We start from the raw sequence: 16,428 nt of genomic DNA, 5'->3' as shown, positions 1-16,428 counted from the left end.
AATGTCACAGAAATAGACAATTATGAGACTCTTTGTGACCTTAGAATCATTTGTGTAGAATGTTGAAAATTAAAACTGAATTACTGGGAAATCAAGAGAGAATGGATGGCAAGGAAGAGTATTCACCAGGAACAAAAAACCTTTTCAAAAAGTTAGGCATTGCCTTCCTCTATCCCTCTCCCAAATTCCTTGCTCTCTTCAAGGCTGGAATCATTGGGAGGAGCTTCTCAGTCCCAGTTCTGTAGTCCCTTCTGAGTTGTGTTATGGTATCAATGGTAATTTTCAAATATTAGCTTCTTAGAAAGGTGATGAAGATTATGTTACACAAAGATGCAAATTGTTTATCTCCAAGTGGCACAAAACTTAATAAACCACTCCATAGCAGGGGAAAATATCTGACAGTAAAGGGAATGAGAGAGATATGGTCCTTTCACTAGAGGGGTAGAGAGGTCAAGGGATGGCTCCTTTTTAGGACTGGCAAGGAAGAGACTGAAGATGCAACAGATGTAAGGGATAACTGCTACATCAAGATCCTAGAGGAGACAAGAGGGAATGAGAAAAAGGGTATGGGTAACATGATTGGCCTTGGCTGATCGCCTCTTCCTTTGAGATATAACAGATAACTCTTCCTTTGGGACAGGGTGTGGGGTGAGTAAGAGAGAATGGGTGACAGTCTTGGCAAGTTTTGAGAAGCATGGATAGAGTTTGAGGGGCCACTCAGCTATCTATTTGATGTCCAATAGGCAGCTGGAAATATTGGTCTGGAATTAAAGACAAGTCAGAGCAAGAGACAAAGACTTGGGAATAATCTGCATAGAAATGATGGTTGAAATAGATGGAATTACCAAGAGAAAAATGTGTATATAGAAAAATGCCAAGGATGGAGCCTTAGGAGACCACTTAAACTTAATAATTGGGAGAAAAAGAGAAGCCAGTGAAGGAGACCAAAAAAAAAAAGAAGAAGTAGGAAGAGAAGCAAGAAAAAAATCATTAGACTATACTATCATAGAAGTCAAGAAAGCAGAAAATACCAACACAGGATGTCAGAAGTTGCAAAGGTCAAGAAAGATCAAGATTGAGAGACTTCAGTAATCAAGAGATCACTGCTAACTTTACATCGAGTAGTCTCAATGGCAAGAGTGTTGGTCCTGTAGTCAGAGCACCTGGATTCAAATCCCACTTCTGACACCTACTACATTTGAGACCTTGGACAAGTTTCTAAATTTCTCTAGTTCTCAGTTTCCTGTTCTGTAAAATGAGACAGCAGGACTAGATGGCTTTGGGGACCCCTTCCAGCTCTTTTGATGGAAATAGAAGCAGAACTGAAGTAAATAAAGATGAGTAAATGAGGTAAAGAAGGAATGAGGAATAAAAAGGTATTGAAGAAGTACAGGTAGCAAATATAAATGGAATTTTCAAGCTATTTGGCTGTGAAATGGGAGATGGTAGTATAAGAATGTGATAGGGTCATGATAAATTTTTTTTTTATTAGTTTGGGGGGAAAGTGGGTTTCTTTCTCTCACTCTTTTTTCCTTCCTTATTTCTTTCCTTCCTTCTTCCCTCCCTCTCCCCTTTTTTCCTTCCTTCTCTCTCTTTCTTCCTTTTTCTATTTCTTTCTTTCTCTCTCCCTCCCTTCCTTGCTTTCTTCCTCACTCTCATTCTTCCTTTCCCCCCCCCTCCCTTCCTTCTTTTTTCTTTCCTTTCTTTCTTGGATATAGGTATGTTTGTGGGTAGAAGAGAGAGAGCCAGTAGAGAGTAAAAGATTAAAGATGCATTAAAGAAAGGAGATGACTGATGGAGTAAAATCCTAGAGACAGAAAAGTAAGAGTATCTGAGATTGCAGTCCCAAGTGAAGGGTTAGCCTTGGCAGAATGATTGACTGAATTTTTTGCTTTTCAATCCAAATGTTTGGCATCACATAGACAGAAGTTGTCTCTTCACATCAATACCTTTCACTGAACCATTTCCAAGACATTTTGAATTCATTTTGCTTTAATGTGTATCAGGGGCCACAGGAAAACATACAGTAGGAGAAGCAGTAGTCTTACTTCTATTCACCATCTTAAAGAAAGAGGATTACTGTGATCATAAGTCTAATTTCCATTTCTGAATATATTGACCCTAGAAAACGTTTCATTTTCTCTGTTAAACCTTGACAGAAGAATGCAAATCAAATTTTAGTTAGACGTCTCTTCTGTACCATGGTAAACTGATAAAAGGGTTTCCTCTTCTCCCCTTAAACATCAAAATGACTTTTTCTCTGTTAAATCTACCCAAATAGCATTTCTACCAAAAATAATATTGAATCAAACATATTCTAAAGATGAGGACCCAGAAATTATTCATATCAGTCTACAGTTCTGACAAGAGATCAGGATCCCAGAATTCAGGGATGTGAAATGTTTCAGCATGTTGCAGGATAAATGGAAAATGAAAATCTCAGATAAGAATTCAGGAAAAATTGAATTTTCCAAACATCTCCTTTCAATTTCTTTTAATGAGTAGATGAGGATTTCTTCCTGATATTTACAAGCCTACCTTTTATCTTTGTAGAGTTCTAATCTGCTGTCACTATAGGTATTTCTGCATTCTTGCTTTTAATAGGTATAGCCAACAAATAAGAGCTCCACCATTGGTTGGAGTTAGCAAGTCATTGACTAAAAGCTCAGTGCATGAAGAGTGTCAGATTGAATGTCCTGCAATTTATTCATTCGTAAATTTACTGAGCCCTTTCTTTATACAAGGTACCACCATGTCTAATAAGAGAAAGATAACACAAAAGACCACAGACTCAGAATGGGTTCTATATATGTCCGCTGACAGTAACAGAACAGCTATAAAATCAGAAACATCTGTATTAAGTTTAGGTTAATTCCAGATTTTATTTCTCAGAGCTTTTTTCTGGAACTTTTTCATATTACGAAGAGTTATGTATGATTGGTAATACTCTTTCCTGGATATTCTAATTTGCACATAATCTAATGATTCTGCTATCTCCACAACTACAGCTGAACTTCAATTTAAAAAAAAAAAGCAAAACCTGACAAAGGAAACTATTTTTCCTTCTTTCCTTGTAGCTTTATTTGACTTTGGTTAGGAAACTCTACAAAGTTGGGATAATTTGTGACTCCCAGTAATGAAAGAAGCTCAAATATGAGTAGAGAGCAAAGCAGGTGGAAACTGGTGGAAGAAGAAAAAGGTCAGTGAATCTTGAGGTTATATAGGTAAGAAAAACCAATCAACTTCATAGGTCATACTCAGTAGGAACTCTCCTCTTGTTTGAGGGAACACAAGGAGCCAAGGTAAAAAGACTAAGAGTCTGGAGAATCAGAATGGATAGGACAAACCATCAGCTACCTGGCACTCTCCAAATTTTGATTTCTTCATTTGTTGCATACTTTCTTATATCCATATGCTCACTGATGCAAGACCTTTCTCATTCAGAGCTTCCAGACCCAGAAGAACATTGATGGTTTTCCAACCTAATTACCTTCTATATACCTGAAATAGGCAGCTAGGTGGCTCAGTGGATAGAAAGAATGACAGGTGATCATCCAAAAACTCTAGCAATGGGGAATTCTCTACCTTTCAAAACATCCTATTCCACTTTTGGATAGCTGTACATTGTTAGGTAGCTTTTCCTTATATCAGACTGAAGTCAGCCTCCCTGTTAACTTGCATACCTTTCTCTAAATTATGCCCTTTATGGCTAAGCAAAATAAATCTAATCCTTTTCACACGACAATCCTTCAGATACCTTAAGAAGCTATCATACCTTCTCTAAGTTTTCCTTCACTAGGCCACTGATCTTCAAACTTTTTTGAGTATGTACCTCATTAGTAAAAAAAGTTTTGGAGCATGTACCCTAATGTGGATACTTGCTGATTTATAGATAATAGATGTGTATCTCTATTCTAGTAATTACATACATTATAAAACTTTCATATACAATTATTAAAAGGTGAGATAAATATGAAATAACATTTGATCCTAAAGTCAAAAGGGAGCCACTGAAGATCATCATGGAGGGGAGTGACATGGTCAGACCTACAATTTAGGAAAATCACTTTGGCAGCTGTATGGAGAATGGATTGAAGCGGAAAGAGACTTGAGGCAAAGAGGCTGGTTTAGTTACTTATTGTAGTAGTTCAGGCAAAAGGTGTTGAGGACCTGAACTTTGATTGTGGTTGCATGAAAGGAGAGAAGGGGAGAATAGACAGAGATGGTATGATGATAGAAACAACAAATATGGCAGATGATTAGATCTGTGGTGTGAAGGAAAGTAAGGAGATGAAGATGACACCAAGGTTGTGAATCTCTGTCAGGGGTGGGGAATCTGCAGCCTCAAGGCCACATGTGGCCTGTAGGTCCTCAAACACAGACTCAGTCAAAGGTCTACCCCTTGAGGACCTAGAGGGGCACATGAGCCCTTGAGGCCCCAGTTTCCCAATCCCGGACTAGGGGACTAGAAAAATGGTCATATTCTCAACAGTAATAGGGATATTTGGAAGAGGGGTAGGTTTTAGGGGAAAGATAATGTAATGAAATCTGAGATGAAGATCATAACTTATTCAAGCCCACTCATCTTGTGCAACTCACTTCATTTTACCTAAAATGAAAGCAGGAAAGATGAGTCTCTTACTCACTGGTCATTGCCTCAGAATGAAGAGTCCTCCCTGCAAGTGGCCCCTACCACAGTCACAAAGTGATGTGGTGGGGGTGAGGAAGGAATTGGGTATGTGGACAGTAGAGAGATGATTTTTCTAATGGCTAGTTTAGAGTGGCTGCTATAGGTACCTAGTAATGACTAAGTTATAATTGCCCCTGAGGGACCCATACCCTTCTCCTTCCCTATGCCCTTTTCCTCAAGAGAAAGATTGGAATCATTCATAGTATAGGGGAAAGGACTCCACAGATTGAGAAGGGCTGGGGGATAAGAGTAGGTGTGTTTGTGTTGAATAAATGTTCTATTATTGACTATTGGGGGAGGGGTGTAATGCAACCCATCATCCCATCCTCTGGTTGATTGCAACCTCTCTGTTCAGGGTTCACCCCCTTTGAAGACCACTGTTTTAGGCTAAGCATCCCCAGTTCTTTCAACATATCATCATATGACATTGCTTCCAGTCTTCTCACCAACCAGGTTAGGTTAAGTTCTACCTCTTGGTTATGAGTCAGTCAACAAGTGTTTGTTAAACACTTACTATGTGCCAGATGCTATGTTAAGCTCTAGGGATACAAAGAAAGGCAAAAACAATTCTTGACTTCGAGGAGTTCACATTCTAATAAGGAAAATGACAGGCAAATAACTTGGTACATACAATGTATAGACAGAGAAGATGGAAGAAAATCTCAGAGGGAAAGGCAGTGTTAGCTGGAGGAACTGGGAAAGGTCTGCTGCAGAAGGGATTTGAATTGAAGTATTTGGAGAGGGGTAGGGTTTAATAAGAAGATTAGAAATGTAGGAAGGGGTCAGGTTTTGAAAAGTTTTAAAAGTAAAAAATAATTTAGATATGATCTTGGAGGTAAAAGAGGAACATTGGAGTTTGTTGAGTATGTGACTAGGTGGAGATGGAGGGTGGGAACATTGCCAGTCTTGGCTTTAGGAAAATCACTTGGCAGCAAGTGTCAGATGAATTGGAATAGAAAGACACTTGAACTATGGAGACCATTTATTAGGCTATTGCAATTGTTTAGGAATTGACCAGAGTCAAAGGAGGAGGACAGTTCACTCTAGGGTGGTAAAGAGAAGGAAATGGATAGGAAAGATGTTGTGAAGGTAGAAATCTGGCAACATACGATTATATGAGGTAAATGAAAGTGAGGGACAACATGCTGACATGTTAGTACCACTTGTGTGGGGAAGGATAGAGAGAAGGAAAGTAAGCAGTTTACATATAAAGACCAATGCTTTGGAGCTACAGGTTGGCACAATGGATAGAGCACTGGGCCTGGAGTCAGGAAGACCTGAGTCCAAATCTGGTCTCAGCTCTTTGCTGGCTTTGTAACCCTAGGCCAGTCATCTAACCTCTGTTTGTCTCAGTATCCTCATCTGTAAAATGGGAATAATAATGATAGTACCTGCCTCCCAGGGTTGTTGTGAGGATCAAATGATATGATAATTGTAAAGTAATTAGCACAGTGCTTAGCACATAGTAAATGGTATATAATTGTTAACCATAATTATTATTTGCTAAATGAGGTTGAATGAGACAAAGTCATCAACCTCCTGGGTACTTTCTACCTTTTGGCTTCCTGATGTAGCAGGGATTTACCAGTTTTGAACCCCTGCTCTAGCAAATGATCTTTCTGATCAACCTGGGAATTAATCATTCATTTGGTAATTTCTTTTAAGGATCATGTGGGAGAATTTAATAAAAGGAAGGGCATTTTAAATAGCAGAACAACCCCAGAAATGGATATTAATATTACGAAATAGGAGAGTAAGTTTTTTTTTCCCTTTCAGAACACCTCTCTGAAACCTTAATATATGTCAATGTAAAAATAAGATTCAGGGAATATACATTTCTTTTACAAATAATAAGGCAGGAATCTCTCAAATTCACAAGTTCAGGCTAATCACTACTTAGTCATTTACTAGTACTTTATAAAAAATAAAGTGCTTCAAGGTTTAAGAAATTCTTTCTCCAAGCAGTCTATGAGGTAGAGTAGATATAATTGTATTCCTCTTGTACAATTGTGCTCCAGATTATGGAGCAAATGGGTAATAGAGCTGGGAAAAGAATGAATGGCACTTACTATTGTATCTTTCACCTTCAAATCCCTTTCTCCCTTTGATCTTGTTTTCATTCTAAGAGTTTAAAAGCTGCAATACATCAAGAGTGGTTTGGATAGGGAAAAACTATTCATTCAGTTAGCTAGTCAAAAAACATTTATTAACCATGTACTATGTGCCAAGTATAGTGGTAAATGCTGGAGATACAGAGAAAATTAAAAAACAATCTCTTCTTAAAGAGCTCACAGGCTAACGGGGCAGATAACATGCAAACAACTTTGTACAAACAAGCTATATACAGAAAAAATGGAGAATAATCAACAGAGGGAAAGTACTAGCAACAAGGAGGGTTGTGTAGAAGGTGAGATTTTAGTTGGGACTTGAAAGAAGCCAGGGAAGTCAAGAGGTGAAAATGACGAAGGCGAGCACTCCAGGTATGGGAACAGTCAGGGAAAATGCACCAAGTCAGAAAGATGGAGGTGCTTGCTCAAGGAGGAGCATGGAGGCCAATGTCACTGGATTTCAGAGTATATGTGGGAGGATACAAGGTGCAAGAAGAAAGGTTGGAGCTGGACAAGTTATGAAGGACTTTGAATGACAAGCAGAGGATTTTATACTTGATTCTGGAGGTGATAGGGAGCCATCGAAGTTAGGGGAGGTGACATGGTCAGATCTTCACTTTAGAAAGATCTCTTTGACAGCTGAATGGAGGTTATTAGAATGGAATGGAGAGAAACTTGAGGCAGGCAGACACACAAGTAGGCTATTGCAATAGTCTAAACATGAGATGATGAGTGTTGGTATTCAGAAATATGTAAGACCTATTATCAAGGTAAAAATGACAGGCCTTGGCAACAGATTGGATATGGGGACTGAGACAGAATGGGGATTGGAGGATGTCACCTAGCTTATGAGCCTCGGGGACTTGGAGGATCCTGGTGGTGCCTTTGACAACAATAGGGAAGTTAGGAAGAGGGAAGGGTTTGGGGGAAAGATAATGAGTTCAGTTTTGGACATGTTGAGTTGGAGCTGTCTACAGAACAAGATGTCTAATAGGCAGTTGGAGAGGTGAGACTGGAGGTCAGCAGAAAGGTTAGGCCTGTATCAGTAACCTGAGAATCATCAGCATAGAGACGACAATTGAATCCAATGAAGCTGCATTGTCGGCAATAACATAGTAAAAAATAATGACAGATGGGGTGTTCTATACAGGATTTTGCTTACAATATGCTCCTATAAATGCGCAAAGTCAACATGATTAATGCTTGCTTTACCATCCAACCCTCCCTACTACCAACACCAATAGCATTTTTTATTATCTATCAGAACCTAACTCTCCCTGTATGTTATTATCAATACCAGAGTGGGTCTAAAGATGTTGTAAGCATTATTTATGAGGGGCAAGGGGTGGAGAAATGAATGGAGATGAAATGTGAAGTGCACATCAAGAAAACAAAAACTTTAATAAAGAATATGCCCAGTCTGGGCTCAGAATAAATTTGTTAGGGACCTGTTGAGCAACCTTTGCATAAGGCTTCAAAGCTCAGTAGCTTCTCTCTTTTGTGATTCACCTTCATTTTCCCCACACACTTTTTTTTCCTGTCTCTGCAAATCTGAGGAAATAAGCCATAACCCTGTTTCCAATCAGTTATCTGTTGGATTTAATCCAACAAGAAGTCTCAGAGAGGAATGTGAAAGAAAGGGAAAAGCAGTTTCAGCTTCAAAGGTACAGAAAAAGGACGATCTCCAAAGGCCTTCCATCACCCCTTGACTGTAATCCATTCTCTTATACTGGACCACAGAAATGCAGGTTTCAGAGCATGATGTCATCAACATTGAATTTGAGGGGCCAGTGAGGGCTGGGACAGGAGCTCAGTTGAGAGATGAGGACTGGGAACTGAAGGGGAGGGGCAGGATGGACGAGAGTGGTTAGGAAAACCACAAGAAGTCCATCAACCCCTGAAAGTGGTCACATTCTAAATGAATCTTACAATCCATGGAATCACCAGGTTGATCCACACAGTCCTAGGTTCTGACAGGTTAATCTAGATCATTAGAATTTAGAGATGCATCAATCTGGGGGATTAACTAATCCAACTACCTCATTTTACAGATGCCTTTCAGCCTCAAGTCATTGCATATCTGATTGAGGTTCCTGAAGAGAGTGAGCCCAGAACATCACATGTAGAACCTCTTACAGCCCCAAACCAACTTTCCATATCAATATCTCAGGACTTCTGAGAGTATCCCAGGGTATATGTAGGCAGAGATAAGATTCCCCACCAATCTCCAGGATAGCAGGAGCTATCGGAATACCTATCACTTTTTGGAAACCTTCCCTTACCCCCCACTCCAACTTGAGGTTTTACATTGTGAAGGGTGGGAACCAAACTACTCTAATATTATTTCAGGCACCAGGAATTCCTGGAAGTCATATTTGCATATCACCAGAACCCTGGGCTCTGGTACATAATGAGGCTGAAGCACACTCCTCTTTTCTGGGTTTCTGATTCTCATCTTATGCCTCCCCATGCCAATATTCTCCTACTAAGTTAAAAAAAAGAAAGATTCTCTTCTTTTCACTTAGCAAAGTGTTGATTCCTGAAAGCAATAATGGGTGGATCACAGGGCCTTATTTTCAGGAAACTGCCAGAGATGGCTTAGGAAAAAGGCAATCAATCTCCCCACAATTCAATAATGAGTCCCATTATTACTTGGTCAAATTTTCATCCCACTGTCTGTGTTAGTGTTGGGGAAAGGTCATATTTTCCCATTTGACCATTTTGATTGACTATGGGTATCTATTCCATTCCAAAAACAGCTCCCTATTTCCTAGGGGAGAAATAAGGGATCAAAAAAAGAAAAGAAAAAAGAATCTAACAAAGATGAGAATACAAAAGTCAGGGTAACCAGCTGCCTTGTCTCTTAGCAGTGCTATCAAAGAAGAAAGAACAATCCAAAATTTATTTTGCCTCTTTCATCCATATGTTTCACAGGATTCAAAATGGTCTCCAGATGTTTGCTTTCCAATCATTTTCCCCCAATTTATCCACCTCCTCCATATTTTTAAAAATCTAACTTAAGGGAAGAGAAAGGGGTGAATGAAAACTATATTTTTTTAATAGCAAAATTGCAACTGACAAATGCACTTCTATCTTAGGAGATGGAAGAAAAGAAAGGAGGAGAAAGAAGAAGATGGGGAACAAATATAATTACGAGTAAATGTAATGAATAGTAAAAGGTTCCGTAGGAAACTACAGATATGAAGGATTCAGAGAAGCTTGGGAAGAACATTCAAAGACAGCAATACTCTGATCATTTGACTTGCAGAGCCTGATGGTGAAAAAGACCATAATCTCATGTGACATGACATTATATGAATATACGAAAATGTGTTACATGTTATGTGTTTCATGTTTCATTTTACATGTTATGTGATATATATACAAAACGTCATAGGAATATATGTAAAATGCCACCTGCTTTGTGTTACTGGCTATGTGACATGCGTGCCACATGGCAATATGTGGCATGACATAAGTGACACGTGACACATGTGACATGTCATCATAAGAATACATGGAAATGTTATGTGGTTTGCGGTACATGCTACATATTTTGTGTTGCGCACTACATGTTACATGTTTTGTTACATGCTATGCAATATACGTAATATATGTCATGTGACTATATGGGGAAATGTTATGTTTCGTGCTATCTGCTATGTGTTACATGTTACTTGGCACATATGACATGTGTGGCACATATTGCACATGTGGTGTGACATGTGGTGTGTGTGGCATAACATGTGACTATATGGAAATGTGTTACTTGTTTTATGTTACATATATATTAAATGTTATATAATATATTATATAAATATATTAAGTTTATTATATATACATTAAATATTAGCTATATAATAATATAGTATATCTTTATATATATACACATGAATATATACATATGTACTATATATACATATATCCAATATATAAATATATATTATAGTAATTCCTCATTCGAAATAGTTTGCATGTGCCTAAATGTGGATGTATAATAGGAATTGGACATGGTATATCACCAGTACAGGGAACTCCCAGGTAAAGAAACTCCATCTATTTTTAGACCATCTCTTTATCCCCTATACTATGATGCCTCTCGTATACATATATATAATATATAGGGATATGTGTGTGTATAGTATCTATATGTGTATCTGCATATATGTGTACTATATGTATACATTATATATGAGTGTATATATATCTATGGGGGGGGGCAAGACAGAGGGAGTATAAGAGGGTTAAATTTCTACAATCAGCCCTGTGAGGAGGCAAAGCAGGCATTATCCCCATTTTTCAGATGGGAAAACTAAGACTCAGAGACATGACTTGCCCAGCATTACCCAGTTAGTAAATTAGAAAGCAGTCACGCATGGTGGTACATGCCTGCCATCCCTGCTGTTGGGGGGAGGATCCCTGGAGCTCAGAACTTCTGAGCTGGAGTCAGGTTAAGGCTGATCAGGTGTCCACACCAAGTGCTGTACCAGTATCATCAGCTTCTAGAAGGGAGCTACCAGGCTGCTCAAGGTGGGGGCAGATCAGAGACAGAATAGGTCAAATCTCCACCTTCATCGGTAGTGGGATGGACCCATACGTGCCTGTTGCACTTCCAACCTGAGCAAGCACATACATCCAGTCTCAGCAATAATAACAAAACCCAAAGCAACAACAAAAGTCCTAGGCAAACAAACAAACGAGAAGAATTTAATGAGTGTATACCTTCCGCCACACCACAGGTACGGCTTAATCTTATCACTGGTAGCACCAATGCCCCATGGAGATACACTATTCCACATCCCTAAAACTTACTAACTACAAAATGGACATTCACACCAGGTAAGAAGAGGTGGAAAGAGGACTGGGAAGAGAACAGACAATGGGTAAAGAAATCCCACCTGCCCACACAGATGCTTCATCACTTACCAGTAGTCCAGCTTCGGAGGTATGCTGTCCAAGCCGCCAATCTGACAATGAGGCTCCAGGCTGGAGAGTTCATACAGCTGGATTGCACGATCTCTGTCCCAAAATTGAGCAAACAAAAAGTAAACTACACACTTCTCATCTTAGGTCAGTCAAAAATAATTGTACATTTGTAGGGACAAGATCACATCTCTTCCACAAAAGGAAGAATTCAACCAATGAGAAGAAACTGTCTCTCCCCTCAACATTCTCTTAACAGACCTCACATGTGTTCTCCTGGGGTCCCCACATCCACTGACCATTCTGGTCTGCTTTATCCTAACCCTTGCTTCCTAGGGATACTCCCATCCTACCTTATTCCAGAGACATCCTGACCATTCCATTTTATTGTATTTTTTAAAAATATAATTGAGGGATTTGACATCTGGGATGTGTTCCAAAACAATTCTACATGCATTAAAAGTTTTACTAAATAGTTACTGTTGGTAGTGGTGATGATGAAGGTTATAAAATGCAAGAAATTAAAGCCCTCCACATCCACAGGAATGACATTGGATATTTAAACAGCATTTTATAGCACTTTCATATATATAGGTATATATGTATATATATGCATGCATATATACACATATACATATACATACACACATACATATGCATGCACATGTGCACACACACATATTATGTGCACATGCCATATACATGCCCACACATTGTATACATGCATATACATGTGTGTGCATATGCACACACATGCACGCACATATGGGCACACATGTATGCATGTGCACTGTAGATATTATATGCATGCCCATGTCATGCATGTTGTATATATACATGTATGTGTGTATGTGTGCATATATACATGCATGTATACATATATATAAAATCTCATTTAACCTCACAACAAATGACCTCAAGAGGCAGCTATCACAAGAATTATCACACTCATTTTACAGATAAACAAAACTGAGGCCAAGCAGGTTGCAGTTTTAAGTGTGCTGTCTAAGCTGTCTGAGCCAGGACTAGAAGCCAGATCTTTGGTTCCAATTTCCACTATACCACATTGATGCTCCTGACAACATCTGAGCATCTTAACCTGGAGAACCAACCTTCCTTCCCCCTCCTCTCCCCCACCACAAGCCTCTCTGATTGTTCTGCATCTAAAAATGATGCCTGCCATGGCAACAGGTTTTGCTGATGTAAAAGCCTGTGTGTGAAAGAAGAATATGAGGTACAGAGATCTACTCATTAAGATTGATGTTTCACTCTCTCAAGTGCAAAACTCATTGGCTTCCTTTGCCCTTGGTGTTAAATGCCCTTTCAGATTTCATTTCCAGGCGGTGCTCTGCTTTATCTATAGCACTAAAGCCTGGTTGCATGGATACAAGTCTCCTGATTCTTTTCTTCCCCCACCCCCCATCTCCCTGCCTTGTCAGCTTGATGGGTCAGCCATTTCTATTAAAGCTTCTATTTCAATCACTGCTCTTCTTGGTGAGAAAAGAAAGAACAGTGCTTTCCACATGCGTGGAGACATGCACATTCTCCCTGTCTCCCTGTCTCCTCTCCCTCTCTCCCTCCCTCCCCAGCTGTCTCCTGTCCTTTTCTCCTTCCCTCCCTCTCTGCTGCTTTTCTCTTTCTTTCCTTTTTTCTCTCTCCCCTCCCTCTCTTCTTTCCCTCTTTCCTTCTCCCCAATCTCCTCTCTCCTTCTCCCTTTTCCCTACCTTTGTTTCTCTTTCTGTTCTCTTCTGTCTTTTTTCTCCATCTCTCCCCTTCCTCTATTCTCTCTCTCCTCTCTTGTTTTCTCTCTCCCCCCTCCCATTGTCTCCCTTTCTCTTCCCTTACCTCCTTCTCTCTCCTCTCTTCTCTCTCTCTTTCTCTCTCATTCTCTCTATTCTCTCTTTTCTCTCATTTTCTCTTTCTCCTTCCCCCTTCTCTCTGTCCCTCCCTCCTCTCTCCTTATTTCTCTCACTCTCTCCCCTTGTGTCTCTGTCTCTCAGTGTCTCTCCCCATCTCTCTGTCTCTTTCTGTTTCTTCTTGTGTCTCTCTGTCTATCTGTCTGTCTGTCTGTCTGTCTGTCTCTCTCTCTCTCTCTCTCTCTCTCTCTCACACACACACACACACACACACACACACACACACACTAACATACCAGGTTGTTATTGCTCTGTAATCAACTTAGCCAGACTTAGACACTTAAATAAGTCCTGCCCCCTTCAAAGGGGTCATCTTGGGAGTCTGTGTCTTTATTCCAAAGACATTCAAAAGACAGGAGGCATTATCCTTTTGGTATTATAGCCTTCTGAGCCTGAAGCACATTCTCTGAAATCTCAATGGAAGTGCATTTAATTTTTTTTAAACAGCCAAATGCCATTCAGAGGCAACTCTTGAATAATGGAATGACAACATTTTCGGTAGAAAAGCTAGGTATGAAAAGAAGACAAAAATAGCTTCTTTCTTGTGTGGACTGCACTTGGACTCAGAAGGTGATACCCAAACAGGTGTTCTGAAAATGTTTGGAGAGAAAGCAGCATCATTAGAATTGGCTGAGAGTTATTGAGGCATAGACCATCACGGAGGGAGGTCAATGAATCTAGCTCCCTCCTATGAAAGTGGAGGAAATTGAGGTCTGGGGTAGGCAGAGAAGGAATAAGCATTTGTTAAACACCTATTGTGTGCTGGGCAATGTGCTAATCACTCTACAAATATTATCTCATTTGATCATCTAACAACTCTGAAAGGTAGGCACCATTATTAATATCCTCATTCTACGGATGAGGTACTGAAATAGATATAGGTTAAATGACTTGCCCACACAGCTAAGAAGTGTCTGAGGCCAGCCAGATACTAGAGAGAGGAAATAAATTGCCAGGAATCACACAGTAAAAGGAAGTGTGAGCCATACATAGAACTCTTGTTTCCAGACCCTTCCTCTAGTGTTCTTTTCACTACAATGTCCAGGAAGTTCTGGAATTGCTGAATCCAGCTGTGTAGTGACAATGTGATACATACAGCACCTACGGCAGCTATGACTGCGCCAGCACAGTTCTGGATTGCAAAATGTAACAGACTCTCCACATGGAAGACAGAACCAAAACATTTATTCAAACACCAGAAAGCCCAATCCCAACCCCAGAAAGCACAATTCATCATAGCAACAAAGAAATCCATCATAGTAACCAAGAAGTCTACACACATTATCAGGCCTTCCCACAAATCAGCTCCCTTAACAAGTCACAAACGAGCTCTCCCACTCAGGCTAGTTGCTGACTTTCTCTCTCTCTCCCAGTTCTGACTAGTCTGACCAACTTCATCTCAGCTCTGCTCCCACTCCTCCTCTTCCTGTTCCACCCCTTTCTATTCCATCCATTCAGCAAGCTCCTCCTACCACAGACTCATGTGTCTCAGGCTTCCATGTGACTAGGGCAGGTCACATGGGTCTATTAATGGATGGAAAAGATCTTCCCATTTCATTAAAAATACATTAATCCCATTAAAAATACATTAACAATACAAGTTGGCAAGACCTAATGATGTACAACCTGTATCTGAATCAGGTCTATCCCATAGCATCATAGGGTTAGAAGTGGAAGAAATTGTACAGGACAAGTAAGTCCCTTTATTTTACAGCTGAGGAACGGAGGCCCATAAAAGGTTATGTTTATGTCCAAGGTCACACGGGTGGTAAATGGCAGAACTGGGGTTTGAACTTAGACAGACAGAGATGCACAGACTGACAGACAGGTAGACAGATTTCCTGACCTTATAATTTCATCATCGGGGAGCTCCAGGATATTATGTGGAATATGTGTGCATATACAGGCATATGCTACACAGAAACATATTTATATCAACCTATACTCATGACCTTCTTCTTTCAAAAGTTCTGGCACTTACCCAGTCCCAATGATCAGCTTGTTATACTGTGGCATGCTTATGAAATCTGTCACCCACTTAGATTTCCGGTTGACGGCTTTGTGCTAAAACATAAAAGACATTAATTATATCCCACTATATTTATTTTAAAGGATAGAACAGTTTCAGATGTCACTGCAGACATTCTTATTTCTAAAACATATTCAGCATCTCAGGCTACTCATTTAATTGATCTCCTTCAAGATGAAGAGGGTTATTAAATATTCTGATGGTCATAGGCAATACTCAGATGGATCTGTGATCTCATCAGATGGACATTCTGATACAGATTGCACCTCCTCCACACCTTCCCATCTCATGCAACTCTTGTCTATGTCCTCCCAAAATTTCTTCATAGAGGTCTGTCAAATGTGACAAGGGCCTGCCTCAATTTCTCCTGACATTTCAGGGATACTCACTAGTGAACTGGTTATCCAACAATTAGTTACTTCTCATCACTGAACCAATCCATCTTTTTCAATTGTATACTTCCCTTATGAAGCTCATTCCTCTGGTTCCTTTTTGAAGACATAAAGATGTTATAAGGGAAGCTATCTCATGGGGAATAGAATGGGAGAAGTTCATTCATGAGGTATAGTTTAAGGAGGTCTGGACCTACAAACTACCCTAGAACTTCTGGGGACCCAACTTGTAAACTTGCAAGCACTGAGTTGGGGAAGAAGCCCAGGGCATGTTTTATACCTAGTCATTATATATTGTTTCCTGTTCAAACCCTCCATTGCCCTCTGTGTGATGGTCATTTTGATGAGGTAAGTGTTCCAAGACCCAAAA

General features: G+C 39.8%; 1 protein-coding gene across 4 annotated transcripts in view; it reads right to left on the bottom strand.

Annotated features, from left to right (window-relative positions):
- Nucleotides 1-16,428, bottom strand: part of LOC140505659 (cilia- and flagella-associated protein 337-like) — a 210,664-nt gene that overhangs the window by 141,059 nt on the left and 53,177 nt on the right. For all 4 annotated transcript variants that reach the window (XM_072611852.1, XM_072611854.1, XM_072611856.1 and 1 more), the window contains 2 exons: nucleotides 15,619-15,701; nucleotides 11,725-11,817 (listed from right to left, as the gene is read on the bottom strand). In XM_072611852.1, the coding sequence (XP_072467953.1) occupies nucleotides 11,725-11,817; nucleotides 15,619-15,701 (176 nt within the window). The remainder of the gene's footprint in view (nucleotides 1-11,724; nucleotides 11,818-15,618; nucleotides 15,702-16,428) is intronic.

The sequence above is a fragment of the Notamacropus eugenii genome, chromosome 5 (genome assembly GCF_028372415.1).
Source record: "Notamacropus eugenii isolate mMacEug1 chromosome 5, mMacEug1.pri_v2, whole genome shotgun sequence".
NCBI classification, from domain to species: domain Eukaryota; kingdom Metazoa; phylum Chordata; class Mammalia; order Diprotodontia; family Macropodidae; genus Notamacropus; species Notamacropus eugenii.
The sequence above is the reverse complement of the archived record's forward strand: the minus strand, read 5'-3'. Positions and strand labels throughout refer to the sequence as shown.